The 24253-nt window shown below is 41.9% G+C and overlaps 1 protein-coding gene across 4 annotated transcripts in view; it reads left to right on the plus strand.

Annotated features, from left to right (window-relative positions):
* Positions 1 to 24253, plus strand: part of pcsk5b (proprotein convertase subtilisin/kexin type 5b) — a 602404-nt gene that overhangs the window by 338166 nt on the left and 239985 nt on the right. For 2 of the 4 annotated variants that reach the window (XM_072516608.1, XM_072516609.1), the window contains exons 18-20: positions 702 to 805; positions 4323 to 4452; positions 11683 to 11798. In XM_072516608.1, coding sequence (XP_072372709.1) covers positions 702 to 805; positions 4323 to 4452; positions 11683 to 11798 — 350 coding nt within the window. Of the gene's footprint in view, positions 1 to 701; positions 806 to 4322; positions 4453 to 11682; positions 11799 to 13410; positions 16682 to 24253 lie in introns of those variants that run through there. The other 2 variants (XM_072516611.1, XM_072516610.1) reach the window with 2 other exon arrangements.

Here is a 24253-nt window from a genome sequence, read left to right on the forward strand (position 1 = left end):
GGACGATACAATTGATCTCAACACCTTGAACTAAGGAGAAGAAAAAAGCTGAAATTCTTGCACCTGATGGTTAACTCATTGACTCCCATGTTGAAAAGTTTCATATATGTGAATATGAATGAGGGTGCAATCTAGGTTATCTATGATGGCCCTTTCCCTTCCAAGTCAAATGGATTGTCATGTTGTTTGGATTTAAAAATAACCACATAGCTAAGATAGTCAAGTTGCTGACACATGTGAAGTTTTGCCCTTTCAGAACAGGAAGGCAGACATTTCACCATATTATTTCAGCTTATACGTCATAATTCTGAATATAGAAATTTACAACACCGAGGCAGTTCATTTATTGCACCATATTTGTGAGGACATTCACACAGAAGTTCAACATTAATTCCATTGTTCTTATCGCTCCAAAACCCAGTATTTTTATTTGTTTCAAATATTGAGTTGCTCTTCCCTTGAAATATGTAATGGTCTCCAACTATTTCCTGTGGCAGAGAATCTTGCTCCAACAGTTCATTCTGAATAAGAATTTAATAAGTATCTTGTCTTTCCCTCTCTGTCTATCTATTTTAAATTTGTTGATCCCAGAGAGAATTGAGATGATCACCAAAAGTAACCTTTTATGAGAAATCTTCTTCCATGTTTTGGGTGACATCAGAACATGATTGTCAGTGACTTATTTTTCTTATTTCTGCCAGGTTGCAAGGACCAAAGTGTGTCTTCAGTTGTGATGCTGGATCTTACTTTAATTCACTGACTAGGGATTGTGAGAGATGTCACACATCCTGTGCAACTTGTGCTGGTAACATGACTATTTAAGTATCTCCTTTCTCATAATTGAGAAAAGTTGGATTGTGGGGGTGGAAGGTGGGAAGCGGGTATGGGCATAGCAGAGTGGAACAAAATAGTTGGTTTGACCAACTATTATTTCCCGTTTATGCTAATGTTATTTCTGTGATATAAACTGAACTATTTATTTGGTGCTGGTCTCAGAGTGCTTGTGGCATAATTTCTATTTTTTAAAATGTATTTTATTACAAACATGTATCAAAACTGGTTACAGTGAATAAACACCCCAGGAAACATACTTCCCAACAATCAACTATACAGTCTGTACAGATTTTTCCCTTTTTTCACCACCCCCCTCGCCCGCGACGAACAGCCCCTCAAACACGGTCACAAACATCTCCCACCTTTCCTCAAACCCCCCTGAAGAGCCCCTTAACTCATACTTTATCTTCTCTAATTTTAGGAAGTCATACAAGTCACGCAACCAAGCCGCTGTATCCAGTCAACCTAGGGAACCCCCTCCAGACCTTTCGCGCAAAGCCCCAAACCTGCAGATATCTGAATTCCCTCACACTCGGCAGCCCTAAATTAGCCCATTCACCGGGAATACCTCGCTTTTCCAGAAATTCCACTTGTACCCTAAGAACTCTCCAAACCTCCCCAGTCCCATAATCTTCCGATACTCTCCAACGGATCCGAAACATACAGCAAGAGGTCATCGCCATAGAGCGATACCCGATGCTCCCTCTGTCCCCTCATAATCCCTCACAACTCTGCCGACTCCCTGAGAACCATCGTCAATGGCTGTATGGCCAGCGCAAACAGCAACAGTGACAGTGGGTACCCCTGCCTCATACCCCTGTGTAAGCCAAAGTTTTGTGAATTCATATCATTCATTCTCTCCCTTGATGCCACATACAGCAACCGTACCCACGCCACAAATCTCGGCCGAAACCCAAACCTTCCCAAAACCTCGAACAAGTACCACCACTCCGTCCAATCAAATGCCTTCTCCGCCACCATGGACACCACCACCTCCGGTACCAGAGCCCCCAACGGATTCATCACCACATTCAACAGCCGTCTTACATTACTCGCGAACTGCCTGTCCTTCATAACTGCCTGTTCGATCTTCTGCCACCACCTTGGGGACACACTCCTCCAACCTCCCTGCCAACAACCTAGCCAATACTTTCACATAATAGTGATATGGGCCTATACGACCCACATTCCACCGGGTCCTTCCCCTTTTTCAGGAAAAGTTTGATTACTGCCTGCGTCATCGTTTCTGGCAACTCCTCCTTCTCCAGTGCTTCATTAAACCCCCTCCAACAGATGTGCCAGGTCTGTCGCGAATTCCTTATAAAATCCTGCCAGGTACCCATCCGGCCCAGGGACCTTCGCTGTCTTCATGCCCCTGATACTATACATCATCCTCCCTCAGCCCCAGGGGCTCCTCCAACGCCTGCCTCTTTGCTTCCTCCACCTGGGAAAATTCCAGCTTGTCCAGAACCCACCCTATGTCCCACTCCTCTCCTCCTGCGTCTGCCTCATAAAGTCCCTGGTAATACTCCCTAAATGCCTCATTTATCTTCCCTGGCTTTAACACCACATCCCCAGTCCGTATCTTCAATATTTCCCTGGACGCAGCCTGCCTCCGCAACTGGTGCGCCAGCATGCGGCTCGCTTTCTCCCCATATTCATATTGCACCCTCCTTGCCCTACGCAATTGCCCTACTGCCCTCCCTGTTGTCAGCCTGTCAAACTGCCCCTGCAACTTTTTCCTCCTCGCCAATCCCGCCATGGTGGGCATCCTTGAATATTCCCTGTCCACCTCCACTATCTTGCTCACGAGACGGTCATGTTCCTCCCTCCTTTCCCTATCCGCACGAGCCTTAAGCAAAATAATTTCTCCACGGCCTTCAGTGCTTCCTGAAAAATGGCCGACGTCACCTCCCCATTCTGATTCAACTCCACATACTCCTTAATCGTCGCCCGCACCTTATCATAAAAACCTCCATACGCTAACAATCCCGAGTCAAACCTTCACCCCAGCCTCTGCTCTCGTCCCGATCTAAACCGAATCTCCAGCCAATGGGGCGCATGGCCCGAGATAACTATCCCTGCATATTTTACCCCCTCCACGCCAACCAAAATCTCCCGACTCACTACAAAGTAATCAATCTTCGAATATACCTTTATAGATGTGTGAAAAGAAGGATACTCCCTTCCCCCTGGATTCTGAAGGTGCCATGGATCCGCCATATCCAGTGACATAATTTCTTAACTGTTATTTTTGCGTCAGATGAATATCTTTTAATATTCATTAAGGGGGAGGCCGTGGAATAGTGGTATTGTCACTGAGCCTTGCGCTCTCGAGAATAATGCCCTCATCATCCAAAGCATTATCTGATGCAGCATTGGCATCCTAAACTTTCTTTCATGGAGGTAGCCTGTCCAGTCAAATAATCCACCTCATTGGTGGCAACAATACAGCACTATGGAATCATTCCGATTTCCCATTTAGCTGGTCTACCGTCTGTCATCCATAATTTGTTTAAAAAGTGATGTAATGTTGCCTACTGGCAGTTTTTCTCCTGAGTGCACAAACACTTTATTACACAGTCCAAATAGAGTTGTTTTGAACATCATCTTTGGCTGAACACTGATCCCTATTCAACACGTAGATGGATTCCAGGTTGTGCATAGTTGAATCTTTCTGGTGGGCTACCAGATTACGGTGCAAAGATAACTCTTCATTTCATGGATGGAATTTCAGGGCAGCATGGCAGCCACTAAAACTGAGACACTGAATAAATAAACCTCTGAATCATTTCAACTTATTTCCTCATTGAGGCAAAAATAGTTCAGAACCTCTGTCAATTTCACATCAGAGAACTGTGGTAGGAGATCTGAGCAAAAAGCTTCCTATTGGTGGGTGAAAATAATATAATTGTTGCTCTCAGTCTGTGAGAGTCGTCTGCTTTTTGAAACCCCCCCCCCCCCCCCCCCAACCCCTACCACACACACACTTTGCTTGCAGTGGTGCGGAAGTATTTGTAGAATAATAATGATTTAGAGGCCACCCCCCCCCCCCCCCAAAGAAATATCAGCAACTAAAACTTTGTAAAGTGAATATCTTGGTTGCAGTTTGAGGTGCATGAAGTTGGAAAATCCTCTGACTGGAATTGTGGAGTGAAAAATTGCTTGAAAATGGCACAAGTGACATTCAGCATTCATTTGAGGAATTCTTTGGGGAACATTATCTAAATAGACAAAGGTGGACTGAATTGCAGTCAAATCCTTATGTACAAATCTGATTAAATCGATAATTCACATGTTTTACATTGATCTTTAACAATGTGTCCAGTGATTACACAGTGCTACACATTTCAAATCTTGATCAAAAGATTTGGATATCAGAATTTTCTGGGGAATGTTGTCACCAAATAAGTGGCATTTTAGTGAGAAGGATCTTTTGATTTTAAATGTTGAGAATCTACTGCAACCATTTCTGTCCTGTGTTGCAGGTCCAGGCCTAGAGTCCTGCACACAGTGTGCTGTAGGTTACTACCTGGAGGAGTGGAGATGTGTGTTGAGCTGCAGTGTAGGCTACTACATAGACCTGCCATCTGAACATGGAGAAAAGATATGCAGGAGGCAAGTTGTGATTTTTGAAAAATTGTTATGATGATAAAGTGTTATTTGAAATTATTCATACGTTGCCCATGCTAATCTCCCTCTTCCTATCTTAGTCTCCTGCCTATTTATGATGCAACACATTGCCTTATTACCAAATTCCATAGTGGAGCCTGCAGTGCAGTTCGGGTACATGGAGGGAGAATACAGAATGTCCAATTCACCTAACAAGCATGTCTTTCGGGACTTGTGGGAGGAAACCAGATGGCCAATTAAGTACTTTTGAAGTGTAGGTGTTATGATGTAGGGTAAAATTAAAAATGGCCGAATGGAAAAATTAAACTGTGTTGGAATGTTTACTGGCAAGTTATTTTTAATTTCAGATTCTTTATGAATTTCATTCCATATCAATATTCCATTTTCTGCCAAATATTCTTTCACTGTTAATTTATTCTAATAGAATCATAGAATATTTGTAGCAGAGGCCATTCAGCCCATTATGTATATACCAACTTTCTGCAAGAGCAATTCACTTAGAGCCACTCCCTCAACTTTTCTCCATAGCATTGCAATTTGTTTTCTTTTTCAGGTAATACTCCAACCCTCTTTTGAAAGGAATGATTGAATTTGCATCTGTACCCCCAGGCTGTGCATTCCAAATCATAAATACTACTTACTTAAACGTTTTCTCTTGCATCACCATTGCTTCTTCTGCCAATCACCTTAAATACGTTCTCGATGCTTTCACCAATGCAAACAGTTTCTCCCTATATACCCTATCCAGACCCCTCATGATTTTGAACATCTCCATTAAATCTTCAACCTTCCCTTCTTCAAGGAGAATGGCCTCAGCTTCTCCAATCTGTGTAAGGAACTGAAGTTTTTCATCCCTGGAACCCTTCTCATGAACCTTATGTGCACCCTCTAATGGCTTCAGATCCTCCCTGAAGTGCCACGTCCAGAATTGGACACACTACATCATCTGATGCCAGAATATTTTATATCACAACTTTATTGTTTTTGTACTCTCTGCTCCTATTTATAAAGCCTACGATTCCATGTGCCTTATTACTTGTTTGCTCAACCTGACCTGCCACCTTAAATTATTTGTGCACATATTTCCTGCAGGTACCTCTGCTCCTGAACCCTCTTTCAAATCGTACCCTGTATTTTATGTTGCTTCCTACCAAAATTAATCATTTCATCTGCCACTTGTCCACCATTCCAACAACCTGTCCATGTCCTTTTGAAGTTTAATGTTATCCTCCTCATGGTTCACAATGCTTCCAAGTTTTGTGTCATCTATAAATTTTGAAACTGCTTTCCGTACATCATGTCTAAGTCATTAGTTTATATCAAGAAGAGCAGGGATCCTAATATAACCCTTGTTTCCCCACTATAAACCTTCCTTCAGTCTAAAAAATGATGTGCACCGATACTTTCCATTTCCTTTCACTCAGTCAATTTTGTAACCACATTGTTAGTAGTGTCCATTTTACCATTTTATTCCACGAGCTCTTAACTTTGCTCACAAGTCTGTTTGTGGTGCTTTTATCAAATGCCATTTACACCACATCAACTGCCTTACCCTCATCCACCATCTGTTACCTCGTCAAATACTTGAGCAAGTTAGTTGAACACAATTTGGCCTTAACAAATCTGTGCTGAATTTCCTGAATAAAGATGTGTTTGTCCAAATATTTTTAATCATATCCCAAATTATTATTTGTAAAAGCTTCCCCACCAGAGGTTAAATTGGCCCCCTTTTGAGCTGCACCCTTTTTTGAGCAAGAGTCTACTTTATTCTTTATTTAAGGGGCATCTTGACAAATACATGAATAGGATGGGAATAGAGGGATACGGACCCCTGATGATCGGCACAACTTAGGAGGGCCGAAAAGCCTGTTCCTGTGCTGTACTTTTCTTTGTTCTTTGTTTGTTCTTTGTTCTCTGCAATTCTCCTGCCCTCTGGCAGCAACCTTTAAATTATAGCCAGTGCCACTGCAATTTCCACCCTTCTCTCTGTATCCTTGGAAGCCTTTCAATCAAATTTGGTGACTTTTCAACTTTAAGTATGGACAGCCTATCTACTCCCTCTTTATCAACATTTAACCCATCAAGTTTCTCAACTACCTCCTCTTTCCATATGACGTCTTCTTCTTTGACAGATGCAGAGTATTCATTTAGTACCTCAGCCGTGTCTCCTGCCTCCATGTATAAGTCCCCTGTTAGGTCTCTGTTGTGTGTTCATGTTTGTTCTGAGTTGGAACATGCATCGGTCACATCATCGGTCATTTGTGCGAGCAAATGGGCAGTCTATCCTAACAGCCTGTAGAGTAAACACCTTTCCAATAAAGCTCTTGTTTGATTGTACCTTTGTGGTCTGGAAGCCTGGCCTTTAAAAATACCACAGTCTCTAATTAGCCCCACTCCTTTTACTATCCTTTCATTATTTATATGCCAAAGCAAAACTTTTGGTTCTCTTTTATGTTAGCTGCCAGTCTCTTCTCATGCTCTCTTGACTTCCCATGTTTTATTTTTCACTTTCCCTTGGAACTTATTAATTGAGCCAGATTTGTTTGCCCTACCTTTTCTCCCTTGTGGAAATGTATCTTGACTGTATCCAAGCCATCGGCTATTTAAAGGAAGTCCATTGTTCAATTACAATTGTGCTTGCCACTCTTTGATTCCAATTTATCTGGTGTAGATCTGTTCTTACCCTGTTGAAGGTGGCCCTCAGCCAATTAGCTATTCTCACTCTGGATTGCTGTTTGTCCTTTTCCATAGTTAATGTAAACGTTGTACAATGATCAATGTCCCCTAAGTGGTCCACACCTGACACTTGATCCATTTGTCTGACTTCATTCCCAAGAACCAGATTTCTGATTGGACTGGAAACATACTGCTGCGGAAAATTCTCCTGAACAGACTCTTTCCAACCGCACCCACCATCTTTACAATATTATCCCAGTCTATATTAGGATTATAAAAGTTTTCCATTTATAAGTGTTCTATAATTCTTGCTCTTCTCTACAAATTCCCACTGTTGATGACGTGTAGAATGCAGCCAGCAGTGTAATGTATCCTTTCTTGTTTCATAGCTCTAACCAAATAGATTATTTCCTTGACTCCTCTGGGACATCATCTCTCTCCAGCACTGTGATGTTCCCCTTCATCAAAACTGCTACCTTCTTCTTTCTTTCCTTCCTTATCTTTCCGAATAATTGTGCAGTCACTTAATTTCTGAGCATTGCTCTGAGAGAACCAACTAGAATAAAATTAGGCAAACCAAATATTACCAAAAAATCTCAAATACTTTCTAAACACTCCTTGCCAGTGTTATTAGCAATCTTCAGATGGTAAAATTAGAACTATACAAATCCTGCAAAGAGCAATCACCTACCTCTTTGTCTGAACCAAATGAGGAGCAAGTTGAACAAAGAACAAAGAAAAGTACAGCACAGGAACAGGCCCTTCGGCACTCCAAGCCCGTGCCGACCATGCTGCCCGACTAAACTACAGTCTTCTACACTTCCTGGGTCCGTATCCCTCTATTCCCATCCTATTCATGTATTTGTCAAGATGCCCCTTAAATGTCACCATCGTCCCTGCTTCCACCACCACCTCCGGTAGCAAGTTCCAGGCACCCACTACCCTCTGTAAAAAAAACTTGCCTCGTACATCTACTCTAAACCTTGCCCCTCGCACCTTAAACCTATGCCCCCTAGTAATTGACCCCTCTACCCTGGGGAAAAGCCTCCTACTATCCACTCTGTCTATGCCCCTCATAATTTTGTAGACCTCTATCAGGTCGTCCCTCAATCTCCGTCGTTCCAGTGAGAACAAACCGAGTTTATTCAACCGCTCCTCATAGCTAATGCCCTCCATACCAGGCAACATTCTGGTAAATCTCTTCTCCACCCTCTCTAAAGCCTCCACTTCCTTCTGGTAGTGTGGTGACAAGAATTGAACACTATACTCCAAGTGTGGCACTAAGGTTCTATACAGCTGCAACATGACTTGCCAATTCTTATACTCAATGCCCCAGCCAATGAAGGCAAGCATGCCATATGCCTTCTTGACTACCTTCGCCACCTGTGTTGCCCCTTTCAGTGACCTGTGGACCTGTACACCTAGATCTCTCTGACTTTCAATACTCTTGAGGGTTCTACAATTCACTGTATATTCCCTACCTGCATTAGACCTTCCAAAATGCATTACCTCCCATTTGTCCGGATTAAACTCCCATCTGCCACCTCTCCGCCCAATTCGCCAAACAATCTAAATCCTGCTGTATCCTCTGACAGTCCTCATCGCTATCTGCAATTCCACCAACCTTTGTGTCATCCGCAAACTTGCTAATCAGACAAGTTACATGTTCCTCCAAATCATTTATATATACTATAAACAGCAAAGATTCCAGCACTGATCCCTGCGGAACACCACTAGTCACAGCCCTCCAATTAGAAAAGCATCCTTCCATTGCTACTCTCTGCCTTCTATGACCTAGCCAGTTCTGTATCCACCTTGCCAGCTCACCCTGATCACGTGTGACTTCACGTTTTGTACTAGTCTACCATGACGGACCTTGTCAAAGGCCTTACTGAAGTCCATATAGACAACATCCACTGCCCTTCCTGCATCAATCATCTTAGTGACCTCCTCGAAAAACTCTATCAAGTTAGTGAGACACGACCTTCCCTTCACAAAACCGTGCTGCCTCTCACTAATACGTCCATTTGCTTCCAAATGGGAGTAGGTCCTGTCTCGAAGAATTCTCTCCAGTAATTTCCCTACCACTGAAGTAAGGCTCACCAGCCTGTAGTTCCCGGGATTATCCTTGCTACCCTTCTTAAACAGAGGAACAACATTGGCTATTCTCCAGTCCTCCGGGACATCTCCTGAAGACAGCAAGGATCCAAAGATTTCTGTCAAGGCCTCAGCAATTTCCTCTCCAGCCTCCTTCAGTATTCTGGGGTAGATCCCATCAGGCCCTGGGGACTTATCTACCTTAATATTTTTTAAGACACCCAACACCTCGTCTTTTTGGATCTCAATGTGACCCAGGCTATCTACACACCCTTCTCCAGACTCAACATCTACCAATTTCTTCTCTTTGGTGAATACTGATGCAAAGTATTCATTTAGTACCTCACCCATTTCCTCTGGCTCCACACATAGATTCCCTTGCCTATCCTTCAGTGGGCCAACCCTTTCCCTGGCTACCCTCTTGCTTTTTATGTACGTGTAAAAAGCCTTGGGATTTTCCTTAACCCTATTTGCCAATGACTTTTCGTGACCCCTTCTAGCCCTCCTGACTCCTTGCTTAAGTTCCTTCCTACTTTCCTTATATTCCACGCAGCCTTTGTCTGTTCCCATCCTTTTAGCCCTGACAAATGCCTCCTTTTTCTTTTTGACGAGGCCTACAATATCTCTCGTCATCCAAGGTTCCCGAAAATTGCCGTATTTATCCTTCTTCCTCACAGGAACATGCCGGTCCTGAATTCCTTTCAACTGACACATGTCAGATGTTGATTTACCCTCAAACATCCGCCCCCAATCTAGGTTCTTCAGTTCCCGCCTAATATTGTTATAATTAGCATACCCCCAATTTAGCACATTCACCCCAGGACCACTCTTATCCTTGTCCACCAGCACTTTAAAACTTACTGAATTGTGGTCACTGTTCCTGAAATGCTCCCCTACTGAGATTTCTACCACCTGGCCGGGCTCATTCTCCATTACCAGGTCCAGTACCGCCCCTTCCCTAGTTGGACTGTCTACATATTGTTTTAAGAAGCCCTCCTGGATGCTCCTTACAAACTCTGCCCATCAAAGCCCCTGGCACTAAGTGAGTCCCAGTCAATATTGGGGAAGTTGAAGTCTCCCATCACAATAACCCTGTTGTTTTTACTCTTTTCCAAAATCTGTCCACATATCTGCTCCTCTATCTCCCGCTGGCTGTTGGGAGGCCTGTAGTAAACCCCCAACATTGTGACTGCACACTTCTTATTCCTGATCTCTACCCATATAGCCTCACTGCCCTCTGTGGTGCCCTCCCGTAGTACAGCTGTGATATTCTCCCTAACCAGTAGCGCAACTCCGCCACCCCTTTTACATCCCCCTCTATCCCGCTTGAAACATCTAAATCCTGGAACGTTTAGCTGCCAATCCTGCCCTTCCCTCACCCAGGTCTCTGTAATGGCAACAACATCATAGTTCCAAGTACTAATCCAAGCTCTAAGTTCCTCTGCCTTACCCATAATACTACTTGCATTAAAACATATGCACTTCAGGCCACCAGACCCGCTGTGTTCAGCATCTTCACCCTGTCTGCTCTGCCTCAGAGCCACACTGTCCCTATTCCCTAGTTCTCCCTCAATGCTCTCACCTTCTGACCTATTGCTCCCGTGCCCACCCCCCTGCCATACTAGTTTACACCCTCCCGTATGACCCTAGCAAACCTCGCGGCCAGGATATTTATGCCTCTCCAGTTTAGATGCAACCCGTCCTTCTTATATAGGTCACACCTGCCCCGGAAGAGCTCCCAGTGGTCCAGATAACGAACCCTCCCTCCTACACCAGCTGTTTAGCACAGCAGTGAAATCTTTTACACCGAGGCATTGAGTAATAAATGATTTGTCAGAGTTGATGAAGGAGCTATTGCATCCTTTAAGGGAAAAATGGAAAAGATATTTGGTGTAGAGAAGAAAACCAAAAGACTACTAGATAAAACAGAGCAATGGGATTAAATTGGAATAATCCCTCCAAAGAGCTGACAGAGACAATGGGCCAAGTGGCCTCTTTTTTTTCTGTGAATTTCCATGGTCCCTTTTGTATGGGCACGGGTGAAAATGGAGTGATATAACAGAGAGAAACAATGTAGAAAACATGAGGGAAAAACCTCCATACAAACTATGCACTTACAGAAAATAACAAGCACACCAACCAGACATCTTATGCCACTGTTTCTGGGGAATTCTGGATGCCCTCGCATCACCAAAGATTGACCCCTGCAGACTACTCTTCATGAATATCAGTGGGGTCAGCAGGTGCAATCGTAACGTAACCACTGGAATCGCAACACTCTGGTTTTTGTGGGTTGTGTGTTCAGATGCTGAATACTTTTTGCAATCTGCCATCCCAATCATACATAATTATGCATAAACAATTCTTCATGTAAGATTTTGCATTAAGTCACCTTTTTATTTAAGAAGTCAAAGACTGAGCAAAATGGTTTTTTTTTTCAAGGTGCGATGCAAGCTGTTTAACTTGTACTGGCCAGGGTGAAAGAAACTGCAGTACCTGTCCAAGTGGATACAATCTCGAGGGGGGAGTCTGTGTGGTTGGCACTGTTTGTAAAGATGGTGAGTACTCCTGGTCATTGCTTTTCTCTTAAATTCTGCTTGGGGACTAAAGCAAATAATTTTAGTTGGACATACTAAGACATTATTAATGATATTTGTAAACCTCTTCAACTATGAATAGTGCCTAGTTTGCAATTCCACTTCTATTTTATTTGTCAAGGAAAGTTTTATCTCTCCTTTGATGTTACAGCTAATAATGTAGATGCTGTTAATCTACCTATCGGGCAGTGATTTTGGCATATGATAGTGGCACTTTATTTTAGTTTGCACTGCTTGAGTGCAAATTGCCTCTCCTGTCTACCCAATTATTTCTCTTAATGCATATGTTGTCTGTGTGCAGGCTGATAGTTTACACTCACTTGCCCAAAGGTCAATCTTTGTGTATAAGTTCGTACAATGAGCCATAGCAACAGCCTATTCATTTCATTTTCTTTTGGATTACTGTGCTGATTTAGAAGATGCATGTTTGAAATATCTGAGAAGTAAATATCAATTAAAGATTCAGCTGATAAATGCTCAATTGGTATGGTGCCATGGCATATAGGCTACGATGGCTTAGGCTCAGTTCATAGTTTACTTTTAATTAACTGATCTCAGCAGGAGTGGTGATAGGATAACTATACTTTGCCATCAGCCCAGAGGTGGGAAGTATTCTGAGGGCATGGCTAGCCAATGACCCATTTTGCGAAAAGTGTGAATGTGAGGTGAGAATAGTCATTTCAATTTAGCTTGGTGTGCTAAACTGCCAGTACCTGATTAGCTCCCTGCGTAGGCTGAATATTTTGCAGTTTTACTTAATTATATTTTGGGATTGACAGCTAATTATATTTCTGAATTGGCAGCTATTTATGTAATATTAAACGGTGAGTTAAACATTTGTAAAAGCAATAGATATGATGGCACTTCTTCCATGCTTTACAAGCATTTTATTATTGTGCATTTAGAAGACCAACATTTTAGGCAATTTTATGGCAAAAAGTAGCATGCAGGAGAAGCAATCATATTCTACTAGATTGGGGAGGAGAGTCCTGTCCTGGATTTATATCGGTATGTAATCCAAAAAGTTCAGGAAAAGGTTTTCCTTGAATAATTTACATAGGGTTGTGCTGACTGTCTGCAGGTTAAACATGTGGTCAGTGTGCATTTCTAGAATTGATATAGAAAATATTTGTATTTCCACCAATAGTTGATCTTTATTTTAAATGCCCACAAATGCATCTATTACAGCGTGTACTTTGGACGACTTAGATCTTATGTAATTTCAAACATAGCTTTTTCAGCTTGTTATTTTATGCCTTTTTTTCTAGATTCCTATTTTACTTTCCTTAATGCAATTAAACAGTTCTTTTGTCTGTGGTTATGATTCACTTTCATGATGTTTTAAACAACTGTTTTCTAATATCTTCCTCTCTGATCTTTTTTTCCCCCCCTTCAAAAATGGAATAAAATCATTTCCTGTCGAAAAAAATGAAAACTTACTTCCTGTTGGATACAATTACTTCTGACCCTCTTGACTGATTTCTTCTGCCCTGTCTGAAAATGACCTTCGTCCCTCTGCTTCCATCTCCCCAACCTTCAAACTCCTATCTCTGTGATCCTGACCTCTGGAAAGCAACGGAAGAATCGTGGGCAGAGGGAAGTTTCTGCGTCTTGGTGAAAAAGAACAGCCTTTGTCAACGAAAAGTGCTTCAACAGCTGTGTTGCAGAACATGTTCACTTAAAGGTTGAACAGATGATCACAGGGTTCCCCCTTCCTTTGCTCCTGTATGCACACGTGTAAATTCTTTTAATATTAAAAAATAGAAAGCCACCCTTTCTCCTCCTTCAAGGAGGTGGTGAACTGTGTGACAGAACTTTTAATGGTGAAGCAATTACAACAGACCTACCTTTCACTTCAGGTGTTTACTGTCTGACATCTGGAATAACTAACTTGTCAGTATTTTACTTTTATGACCAAAGCGTATAATGCCAAACTTCCTATTTGGAATGAGATGTGATTTTTTTTCTCCCCCCCCCCCCCCCCCCCAGCCTCTCCCCTCACTCACAACCCCCAATAAGCACAAGTAAAGGCTTTGCTTTTAGGAAGGATTTTCTTCCCTGATTGTTTTGTACAATATTGAAATGTTTACATGATTGCAAAATGGCAGGTTAGTATATGAATTGGTGTTTACATTTAAAAATGGATATTTAGTGAAATTTAAACCCCGTCAGATACTCAAATACCGATATTGGGTGATTCCAGATATGTATGGACAGGTATGTAACCGAGGAATAATATGCATCTTTCCAGCTGGGAAACAACAACATCAAAATGCTATTCCGCATGCTCACATTAAATTTCTTCTGCAATAACAATTTTTACACTTCAGTCTGTTGAAGCTTTTAATCATTATTAACTAACCGCCTGAAGCTTTCAATATATTGGTTATGGCTTATTTGATGTTGATAATCATGCTGGCGTCAGTGGTGGAAAGTACTGACATTCGTATCAATGTTAATGGTAATGATTGTCATAGAATGTTTTCAAAAGCAAAACAGGCGGCAGTTTACAAAGCATCTTCCCTTTTCACTCCCTCTCAAGTGAGTCGTTGATGCTCAATAGTCCTGTCATTAAAACATAGCCTTGTAATGTTTTTTTGGCATGCAGGTACTTACAAATTAAATGCACTCTACTAATCAGATTCTTTGTTATGTAAAGCTTGACTTCTATTTTCTCCCAATTTCATTTCTATTTGCTCTGCCCTGGCATGTTTAACCTTTTCACTGTTTAAATACCGACCTGAAGTTTTTGCTTTTCTGGAATTTTAGATTTTACCACTTTCAATAGTCTAAGTTTACTAACACAAGTCTGTTTCTTTTTAATTATCAAATTCAGCAGTACTGTTCATGAACATTTATGCTCAAACTGTGATTTGTGTACAGATTCAGGTCAAAGGAAAATCTGTGACCTAATTTTATATTGACCCAAATTTGTTCAGATTGAACCTAGATGAAAGCTGATGCAAGTAATTTATCCAGCCCTATCTTTCTGTGCAACTAAACCCCGTCATAGATTGGTATTTCACAGCCAGAAAGATTGCACATTTCATATTCTTTACTAATATCCAATTGCCATGCCAGTGACCCCTGCGTAGAAATCTGGACATTAGACCCTGTTGATATGGTCAGTAAAATGGGCTGATGGGCCAGGAGAAAAGCTTATCGGCCAGGTCTGTTAAGGTGAAAAGAATTTCAAGCTCTCAGGTGCATTGCGCGTATGGCATGGCTAGTTAGCTTTGGGCTGAATGCCGTTCTGAAATCGTATGTTGCTGCAGGTGTTTAAACAAATCTTTCAATTCTAATTTAGACTGTAGAAACAGGCCAGCTGGATTTAATGTGCAACTCAGAATGTTGCACTGATGGTGCTTGGAATATATGGTGACCGGTGTATGTGTGACTGCAGCTCATTTTTAGGACCGGTTTCTCTCTTTTGTGGGAGATTAAATGAAAGCCTAATGAGAGCATGGGCTTCAAAACAAGATGGATGCCTTTGGCTGGTGAAGCATCAGGTTCTACCTCCCTTCTACTATATGAGACCTAAAACCTGGGTAGACAGCAAATGCTCCTTTCTTTTTTTAAGGGATTGTGTTGTCAGGAATTTGTGGTGTACAGGTCAAACTCCAGCTAACCCAACAGAGCAACCTGCTGTTTTATATGCTCTTTGGACATGAGCAGCATGTAGTTCCATTTAATGACATGTGCTGTTTTGTTGGCTTTTAAATGATTGGTTTATGGCAAAGCTAGAAGAAGGAAACCACAATGAATTTGGAAAGCAACCTAACTTTTTTTCTCTTTCCTGCTCTCCTCCTGCACACCCCATATTGGTGCTGATTTTTGATTTGACTAATGATGGTATAGTTTTCCCAATTCATTGCTCTAAATGTTTTCAAATTTTCTACACTTAAGTTTGCAGTGATTTTGAAATTGTGCTTGGCCTGTTCCAATTTTTTTATTGCACATTCTCGTATCACTTCACATGTACCATACCCATTTTTAAAAATTGAGCTCTCAACATCCTATTTCTTCCCTCGTCACCTCCCATGCGCGAGTGTATATGATGAGACCCATTTAATTGGACAGTGGCTTTGACACAGTGTATCACAGAATGCTGCTTCCCTATGAGCTTTCACAACAAATGTGGAGCAAGCACATTCCCATATTGCACTGAGCTGTTGGTTATCATCATTGGATTAAAAGGGGATGCTCCCTTTTTCCTATCATTTAGTAAACTGTCCTATGATAGTGGTCACCCATTCTTTGAAGCTGAAACTTAATCTATGAGAAAAAAATGAGATTTCCCCCAACTAGTCTTTGATGATATGTGCATTAGCTCCACTATTTTAATACTGCCTTGGTCTCATGATTTTTAATTATAAGTTTAACTTGGTCTGACTTGTTTAAACATAAGTAAAATATGTATTCATAATCATGGACATGGATGGTAAAGATCTTCTCAGATGCTAGCAAAAACAAAACATTAATACTATAAAACGGGCGATAATCTAGTTTACATTTAGCATAGTGTCATTGAATTCAAGATCACATTTATTGATGGTTACTGTACATGTGTAAAATGCTCAGTCATTATGTGTAAAATATTGTAGTCCTGTTGTATTGGATAATGGCCAAAATCAGTAATTCCATATTTTATTTTTGCTATTAAATTAACCTTAATTTCATATTTCAGTCTTGGAAGAATCTTGTTAAAAGTCTTGTTTAGAATATCACTGTGTGCAAAAGAGCTTTCTATGTTTTAAAAGTATGTAGTTTGATAGTTTTAACTGTAAAATGAAAGCAGCATTAAAATCAGTTCAATAAAATTTAAAAAGTGTTTTATATACAAATATTGTATGTCTGTGATATTATTCAAAGACCATGGATTTGAATTTGACAAGGAAATGGAATATGTTGAGCTTAATAATTGAGGGACGTAATTACACATTACTTTGCATCAGAAATATTTGAACAGTTTCTCAGAAACTATGGAGAGATGTAGCTCAAAGATTAGCTTTCGCACCAGGCAGGAATATCAACCAACAGTAGGAAAGCTGAGTAAACATGCAAATAAATAAGATTCACCAGTTTGCCATTCCTGTAACTGCCACCTGTGTTACAGAAAGATTACACAATTTCCGTTAAGTTGTCCCTTATTATAGAAGAGAAGGCATTATAGAAGAGGAGGCCCATAATTTAGAGAATTAATTAAGCAAAAGCCATTAATAGCCTGGCATACTGCTTGCTATTACATATGCAGTTGTATTAATGACTATATTATGCATGAAAATTCAATGGAGGAGCTGTGTTTTCTTTTGTGCCATCTGACTGATACCCAGTGACTCAGCACAGATCCAGGCATGGAACCTCCAGCCACCTTTCTTGGGCTCAGTTCCACAGAGCACTCACATGCTAGGTTGTCAGATTCTCCATTCTCCAGCATTTCAAGCTGAACTGTATCCTGTGTTAAAAGTTTAGTGCCACTTCAGAGCATATTTTGCCTTTTTACACAATTCAAAAATATCATCTGATAGATGTGCTGATAGTGCAAAAGCTAATATTGTAGTTACAAATTTATGAACCTACGTGAACTGGTAGCATAGTGGTTAGCACTGTTGCTTCACAGCGCCAGGGTCCCAGGTTCAATTCCCGGCTTGGGTCACTGTCTGTGCGTCATGTTCTCCCTGTGTCTGCGTGGGTTTCCTCGGTGCTCTGGTTTCCTCCCACAAGTCCCGAAAGATGTGCTGTTAGGTGAATTGGACATTCTGAATTCTCCCTCTGTGTACCCAAACGGGTGCTGGAATGTGGCGACTCGGGGCTTTTCACAGTAACTTAATTGCCGTGTTAATGGATGCCTATTTGTGACAATAAAGATTATTATTAAGTATCATTGTACAATCTTTGTTCTATTAGAAATTCAGATCACAAAACTATGTACAATTAATTGAAGTATCTATATAAGCAACCGGTTTGTCCAAAGGCTTTGATCTAGAAAATCATCTAAAAGTGAGCATTTGAAATATTAGCAACGCATTGGAGTCCAGGTACAAAGATTCAGGAGGTGGGGTGGGACGATCCTTTTTAAATAGTTACTAGCAGATTTTCCATGGCAACTAATTAATTTGAATAGCATACTGTTTTATAATGAATGGGAATGACCTAATGCAATTCACAATGCCTCATTTTGCTATGATGGAGTTATTCCCTCATTAAGATCACAGTGTAATTATTAAAAATGTCTTCTCAGTAAATTAGAGTTTAATTGTTAATTGATGAGGCAGTGGTGCAGATTAACAAGTGCTTATAAATTTCACACTCCAGATCAGAGTATATAATATAATTTTACCTCCCTTTTTATACGCACATATGTATTATCTCTGTCCCCACTCCCTGCCTCTCCCCCCCCCCCCCCCCTTCATTTTAGCTCTTGTTTTATGCACAGGAGCTGCAATCCTAGGACATTTCTAGGTCCGGCAGACTGCTCAGGTTGCCAATTATGACCACATTCCAGGTTTATGTACCATTTGGGTGGCATTTAACTTCAGACCTGTGTTCAGCTTCTCAAAGTATTCTCAGCTTCTGAAAGCATTCTGTTGTCTGCAGATTTTAATGTCTTGTTGCATAGTGCAAAGTCTAGAATCTTTGCATTGTTTTAAAGTTAAAATGTTTGTTGCCAGGATAAAAGTGAGACTATTAATGCGCAAATACTGCAGTAACTTTAGGCAAAGGCAAATGCATGGTTAAGTCCGAAAATCAAAAAGTTGCTGTGCGAGATGTACCACTCCATTGTTAATTCTGCTAAAATGGCTTTTCTGCCTCCCCATTCGAATGCAGTGAGCAACAAGAGATTCCTGTATTTGCAGGGTGGAGGCAAATTAAACACAAAGTGCAGGCTTTCATGTTTCATTCTAAGCACTTTTAACAATGCAATATTAATTTGCCAACAGTTAACCTCTATGGCATTGAAAATCAACAATTGCAACTGCAGTCTCATTCTTAAGTTTTTAATTGTTGGTTTAATTTTTACTTTGTCTCTTATTTCTTTCTGTACTTTGAATTCACCTGCTTGAATCTATGCTTTCTTCTTAGTCCAAGCACTTTCATCCACAATCCTTCATAGAATTCGAGAATGGTTATGATACAGAAAGATGCAATTCAGCCCATCCTGTCCATGCTGGCTCTCTGCAGGAGCAATTTACCTAGTGCTACTCTCCTGCCTTTTCCCTGAAGCTCTGCACATTTTTCCTTTTCAGATAATGATCAGATTCCCTCTTTAATGCCTCAATTGAAACTGTCTCCAACTCTCCTGATCTTAAAAAGGTTTTCCTCATGTCACCATTACTTCTTTTACTAATTACCTTAAATTTGTGCCTTCTGGTTTGCGATCCTTCCACAAGTTTGATTCACCAATTCCATTCAATCTGATTGGTTAAGGAGATCTGTCGCTTGCCTGTTTACTGAGGGTCTTCATTGACCAGAACAGAGCAGGCCATAAGCCTCGTATTCTGTAGTTAGTGACTCCCCGTCAGACTTTAAAAAGCTGCCTCGTAATGTGCATACCAACAGTAAGCCATGCCATTATTAGGTTCTCTATCCCCCTCCTGTACTCCGACTCATTGTTATTCGAGATCTGACCCACTATGGACGTGTCATCAGCAAAGTTGTAGGTGGAGTTGGAACCAAATTTTGCCACGCCGTCATATGTGTATAGGGAGTGTAATAGGGTGCTAAGTACGCAGCCATGCAGGGCCCCGGTATTGAGAACTATCGTGGAGGAGATGTTGTTGTTTATCCTTACTGATTGTGATCTACGGGTCAGGAAATCGAGGGTCCGGTTGCAGAGAGAGGAGCCAAGTTGGTTCCGAACACACCCACCAGTTGGTTCACCCAGGATTTGAGTGCATGACCAGGGACTCCGTCAGGACCTGTTGCTTTCCGTGGGTTCATTTTCAAGAAGGCCGATCCGACTACTGAGGCTGTGATGGTAGGTATGGTTGTGTCTGACGCTGTTGGGGCAACGGCTTGTTGGCTTCCTGCTCAAAACGAGCATCGGATGCATTAAGTTTGGCGGCTTTGTTTTGTAGCCCATTATGTTGTTTAACTAATGAGAGTCCGTGACGTTAGAGTCTGTGACTCTAGCTTAGGGTATTGTCTCTTGATGACTTTGCGGAGATCGTACCTAGATTTCTTGTATAGGTTAGGGTCACCTGTCTTGAACACCTCTGACCTGGACTTCAGTAGGGAAGTTAAATCATGATTTCCAGTTGGGGAACGCACGTACATGCAATCTTCGACACACTTCCTGATGAAGTCTGTGACGGTGATGGCATACTCACCTAGGTTGGCCACTGAGTTCTTGAATATGGATCAGTCCACTGACTCCAAGCAGTCATGTAGAAGCTCTTCAGTTGCCTCGGACCAACATTGCTCGACCTTCTTAATCGGATTCTCCTGCTTAAGTTTCTGCTTGTATGCCAGCAGATGGAGCACCGTCTTGTGGTCCAATTTTCTGAAGTGTGGACGAGGGATGGATCAAGGCGCCCTTGATGTTTGTGTAGCAGTGGTCAAGGATATTGGGATAGGAAAATGTGTTGGTGGAATTTCTGCACTACACTCTTGGGGTTGGTTTGGTTGAAGTCCCCGGCCATGATGAACAAGGCCTCTGGGTATTCTGTTTCACTATTATTTATAGCGGTACACAATTCATCATACATAGATGACATACCATACATACTCAAATAATAGTTGATCTTGTGCGCCTTCGGCCTGAAAATCCAAATTCTTTCTACTTACCACTCACTTGCTGCAGAAGTCCAACTCACCCTGATGCAAACCTACTCATTGGAAGGCGATTCTCCAGCTCCTCGTGTCTGCACAACATAATTTTTAAAATGCATTTTGGCTCCTTTTGCGTTAGTTTTGGGGGTGGGATTGTTGGGACCATCCTCTGACCTGACCGTGCTGTGATCAGCTGTCATAAACCGGTGGCAAGAGGGTGGATTTCAACCCCATTCGTATGTAAGTTGACCTCTGACATTTTGGCTAACTATCTGGTCTCAATACATAAACTTTGGCACAAGTATGTACAGTATCCAATTTAGTATTTCCATTATTTCTTAAACCACAATGTTTCCTTTCCCATCTTGAATTAACCCTATCTTTTCTGTAACAATATTTACTTTGTATGTGCTTTTAAACTCCTTTACAGCTTTCCTTCGTTACCTGTCAGTTTATTTTCCCATACTCTGCTTTATTTCACCAATAAGAAATATACATGCATTGAAGGAAGTACAGTATTATACTGAAATTTGCATGACTCCTAGCATGGTAAATGACATCAGTTGATCAGGCAATATACAGTCACGCCATTCTGATCACTGATTTGTCCACAACCAAATATTCCCACTACTCCAGGATTATCTTCGATGTCAAGTATAATTCTCCACCTCCTCAAAAATTGTTCATATATGCAGGTCACGTGTTTAGTGACTATTCGTATCTGAAAACATCAATTTATTTTCTCAGAGAATGATCAAAGGAAGTTGAGACTCAAATTTTCTTGTGAACTCCAGAACTGTAATTCTAGCAGAGGTGGCAGAAAAGATGGAAGAAATGCTGGATTAAGGTCAAAGTAGCAAGGGGAAAAGGAGTTCTTGAATATTTATTAGTATAAAAATCATATTACGTAGAACATAGAACAGTACAGCACAGAACAGGCCCTTCGGCCCTCGATGTTGTGTCGAGCATTGTCCGAAACCAAGATCAAGCTATCCCACTCACTGTCATTCTGGTGTGCTCCATGTACCTATCCAATAACCGCTTGAAGTTCCTAAAGTGTCCGACTCCACTATCACAGCAACCAGTCCATTCCATACCCTAACCACTCTCTGAGTAAAGAACCTACCTCGGACATCCCTCCTATATCTCCCACCCTGAATCTTATAGTTATGCCCCCTTGTAACAGCTACATCCACCCGAGGAAATAGTCTCTGAACGTCCACTCTATCTATCCCCCTCATTATCTTATAAACCTCTATTAAGTCGCCTCTCATCCTCCTCCGCTCCAAAGAGAAAAGCCCTATCTCCCTCAACCTTTCCTCATAAAACCTATCCTGCAAACCAGGCAGCATCCTGGTAAATCTCCTTTGCACCCTTTCCAATGCTTCCACATCCTTCCTATAATGAGGTGATCAGAACTGCATACAATACTCCAAATGTGGTCTCACCAGGGTCATGTATAGTTGCAACATAACCCCGCGGCTCTTAAACTCAAGCCCCCTGTTAATAAATGCTAACACACTATAAGCCTTCTTCACTGCTCTATCCATTTGAGTGGCAACCTTCAGAGATCTGTGGACATGAACCGCAAGATCTCTCTTTTCCTCCACATTCCTCAGAACCCTGCCGTTGACCCTGTAATCCGCATTCAAATTTTTTCTACCAAAATGAATCACTTCGCACTTATCAGGGTTAAACTCCATCTGCCATTTTTCGGCCCAGCTCTGCATCCTATCAAGGTCTCTTTGCAGCCTACAACAGCCCTCCACCTCATCCACTACTCCCACCAATCTTGGTGTCATCAGCAAATTTACTGACCCACCCTTCAGCCCCCTCCTCCAAGTCATTGATAAAAATCACAAATAGCAGAGGACCCAGCACTGATCCCTGTGGTACACCGCTGGTAACTGGTTTCCAGTCTAAAAATTGTCCAACCACCATCCTCTGTCTTCTATGTGATAGCCAGTTACTTATCTAATTGGTCAAATTTCCCTCTATCCCACACCTTACTTCCTTCATGAGCCGACCATGGGGAACCTTATCAAATGCCTTACTAAAATCCATGTATACGACATCAAATGCTCTACCTTCATCTACACACTTAGTTACCTCCTCAAAGAATTCAATCAAATTTGTGAGGCAAGACCTACCCTTCACGGATCCGTGTTGACTATCCCGGATTAAGTTGCATCTTTCCAAATGGTCATAAATCCTATCCTTCAGGACCTTTTCCATTATCTTCCCGACCACCGAAGTAAGACTAACTGGCCTATAATTACCAGGGTCATTCCTATTCCCTTTCTTGAACAGAGGAACAACATTTGCCACTCTCCAGTCCTCTGGCACTATCCCCGTGGACAGCGAGGGCCCAAAGATCAAAGCCAAAGACTCTGCAATCTCATCCCTTGCCTACCAAAGAATCCTTGGGTATATCCCATCTGGCCCAGGGGACTTGTCGACCCTGTGTGGTGTACACAGTCTGCAAATGGTTGTAGGTAGGTAGGTTAAGTGAGGTGCAGATAGAATGGAATGTGGGAGAATGTGAGGTTATCCACTTTGTTGGAAGATCAGAGAAGCAAAATATTTGAATGGAGCGAGACTACAGAATGGTCCAGTACAGAGCAGTCACTTTCAAAATCAGGGTCGGGCGGATATCGGGAGGGTCGCGGAGCCATCCATCACGGCGTTCCCAATCGTGGGAATAAACGTACAACGGCCGCAGCAGCCGGCTTTTAAAAATGCAGGCTACAAGCGGCTTTAAAAATGACGGCCGCGACTGTCTTTAGAATTGCGGCCACGCTGTGCCTGCATGCCCGCTCATCAGTGCGCATGCCCAGAGCCCAGCGAGAAACACCACCCCCTCCTGACATCAGCACCATGACACAGGAGAAGATTTCTTTTTAGTTCGATCAGCCTTCCTGCCTGAAGGGAGGTCACACTCTCCGAACACTGACATCGCGTGCTCTGGACGCAATTGCAATTTCTCCATTTTGTCAGCAGCAAACAAGCAACAGGACTGAAACATTTTAAATGGATTGTTTTGTAATAGAAAGAGAGGGCCAGAGGAAAAAACAGGCCAGCACCTCAGGACTCAACCTGCTGGAGAGAGGGGCTCAGGAGAATCCACAGCAGGACAAAGAAGTGGTGGTGTGAGCTGCATAGGAGAGTCCACAACGGGACAAAACCGTACTGGTGTGAGCTCCAGGTCCTCTGATAAACAACCCATACAGAAATGTAACATTGAATGACAAAGCAAGTGAGATCATGAGGACCAAGCAGGCTCACCTGTCGCATTAAAGGTAAGCAAAAATAATGGGTCATGAGGTTTGGTCGGCCTGGGTCATGAAAGTCGGCCGGCATGTGTCGCGGCGGTCGGCCAACGTGGGTCCCGAAGGTTGGCTGATAGGTAAAAATAGGTCCCTGGAAAAAAAAGTTTGAAAAACACTGGTATAGGGGGATCTGGATGTCCTTGTACATGAATCACAAAAGGTTAGCATGCAGGTATACAAGTAATAAGGATGTTGGCCATTATTGCAAGGAGGTGAAGTATAAAAGTAGGGAAATTCTGCTATGAAGTACAGAGCGTTGGTGAGTTTTGTCCCTTTATTTAAGGATATATGTGCATTAGTGGCAGAGAAGTTTCA

This window comes from Scyliorhinus torazame, chromosome 9 (assembly GCF_047496885.1).
Source record: "Scyliorhinus torazame isolate Kashiwa2021f chromosome 9, sScyTor2.1, whole genome shotgun sequence".
Lineage (NCBI taxonomy): Eukaryota > Metazoa > Chordata > Chondrichthyes > Carcharhiniformes > Scyliorhinidae > Scyliorhinus > Scyliorhinus torazame.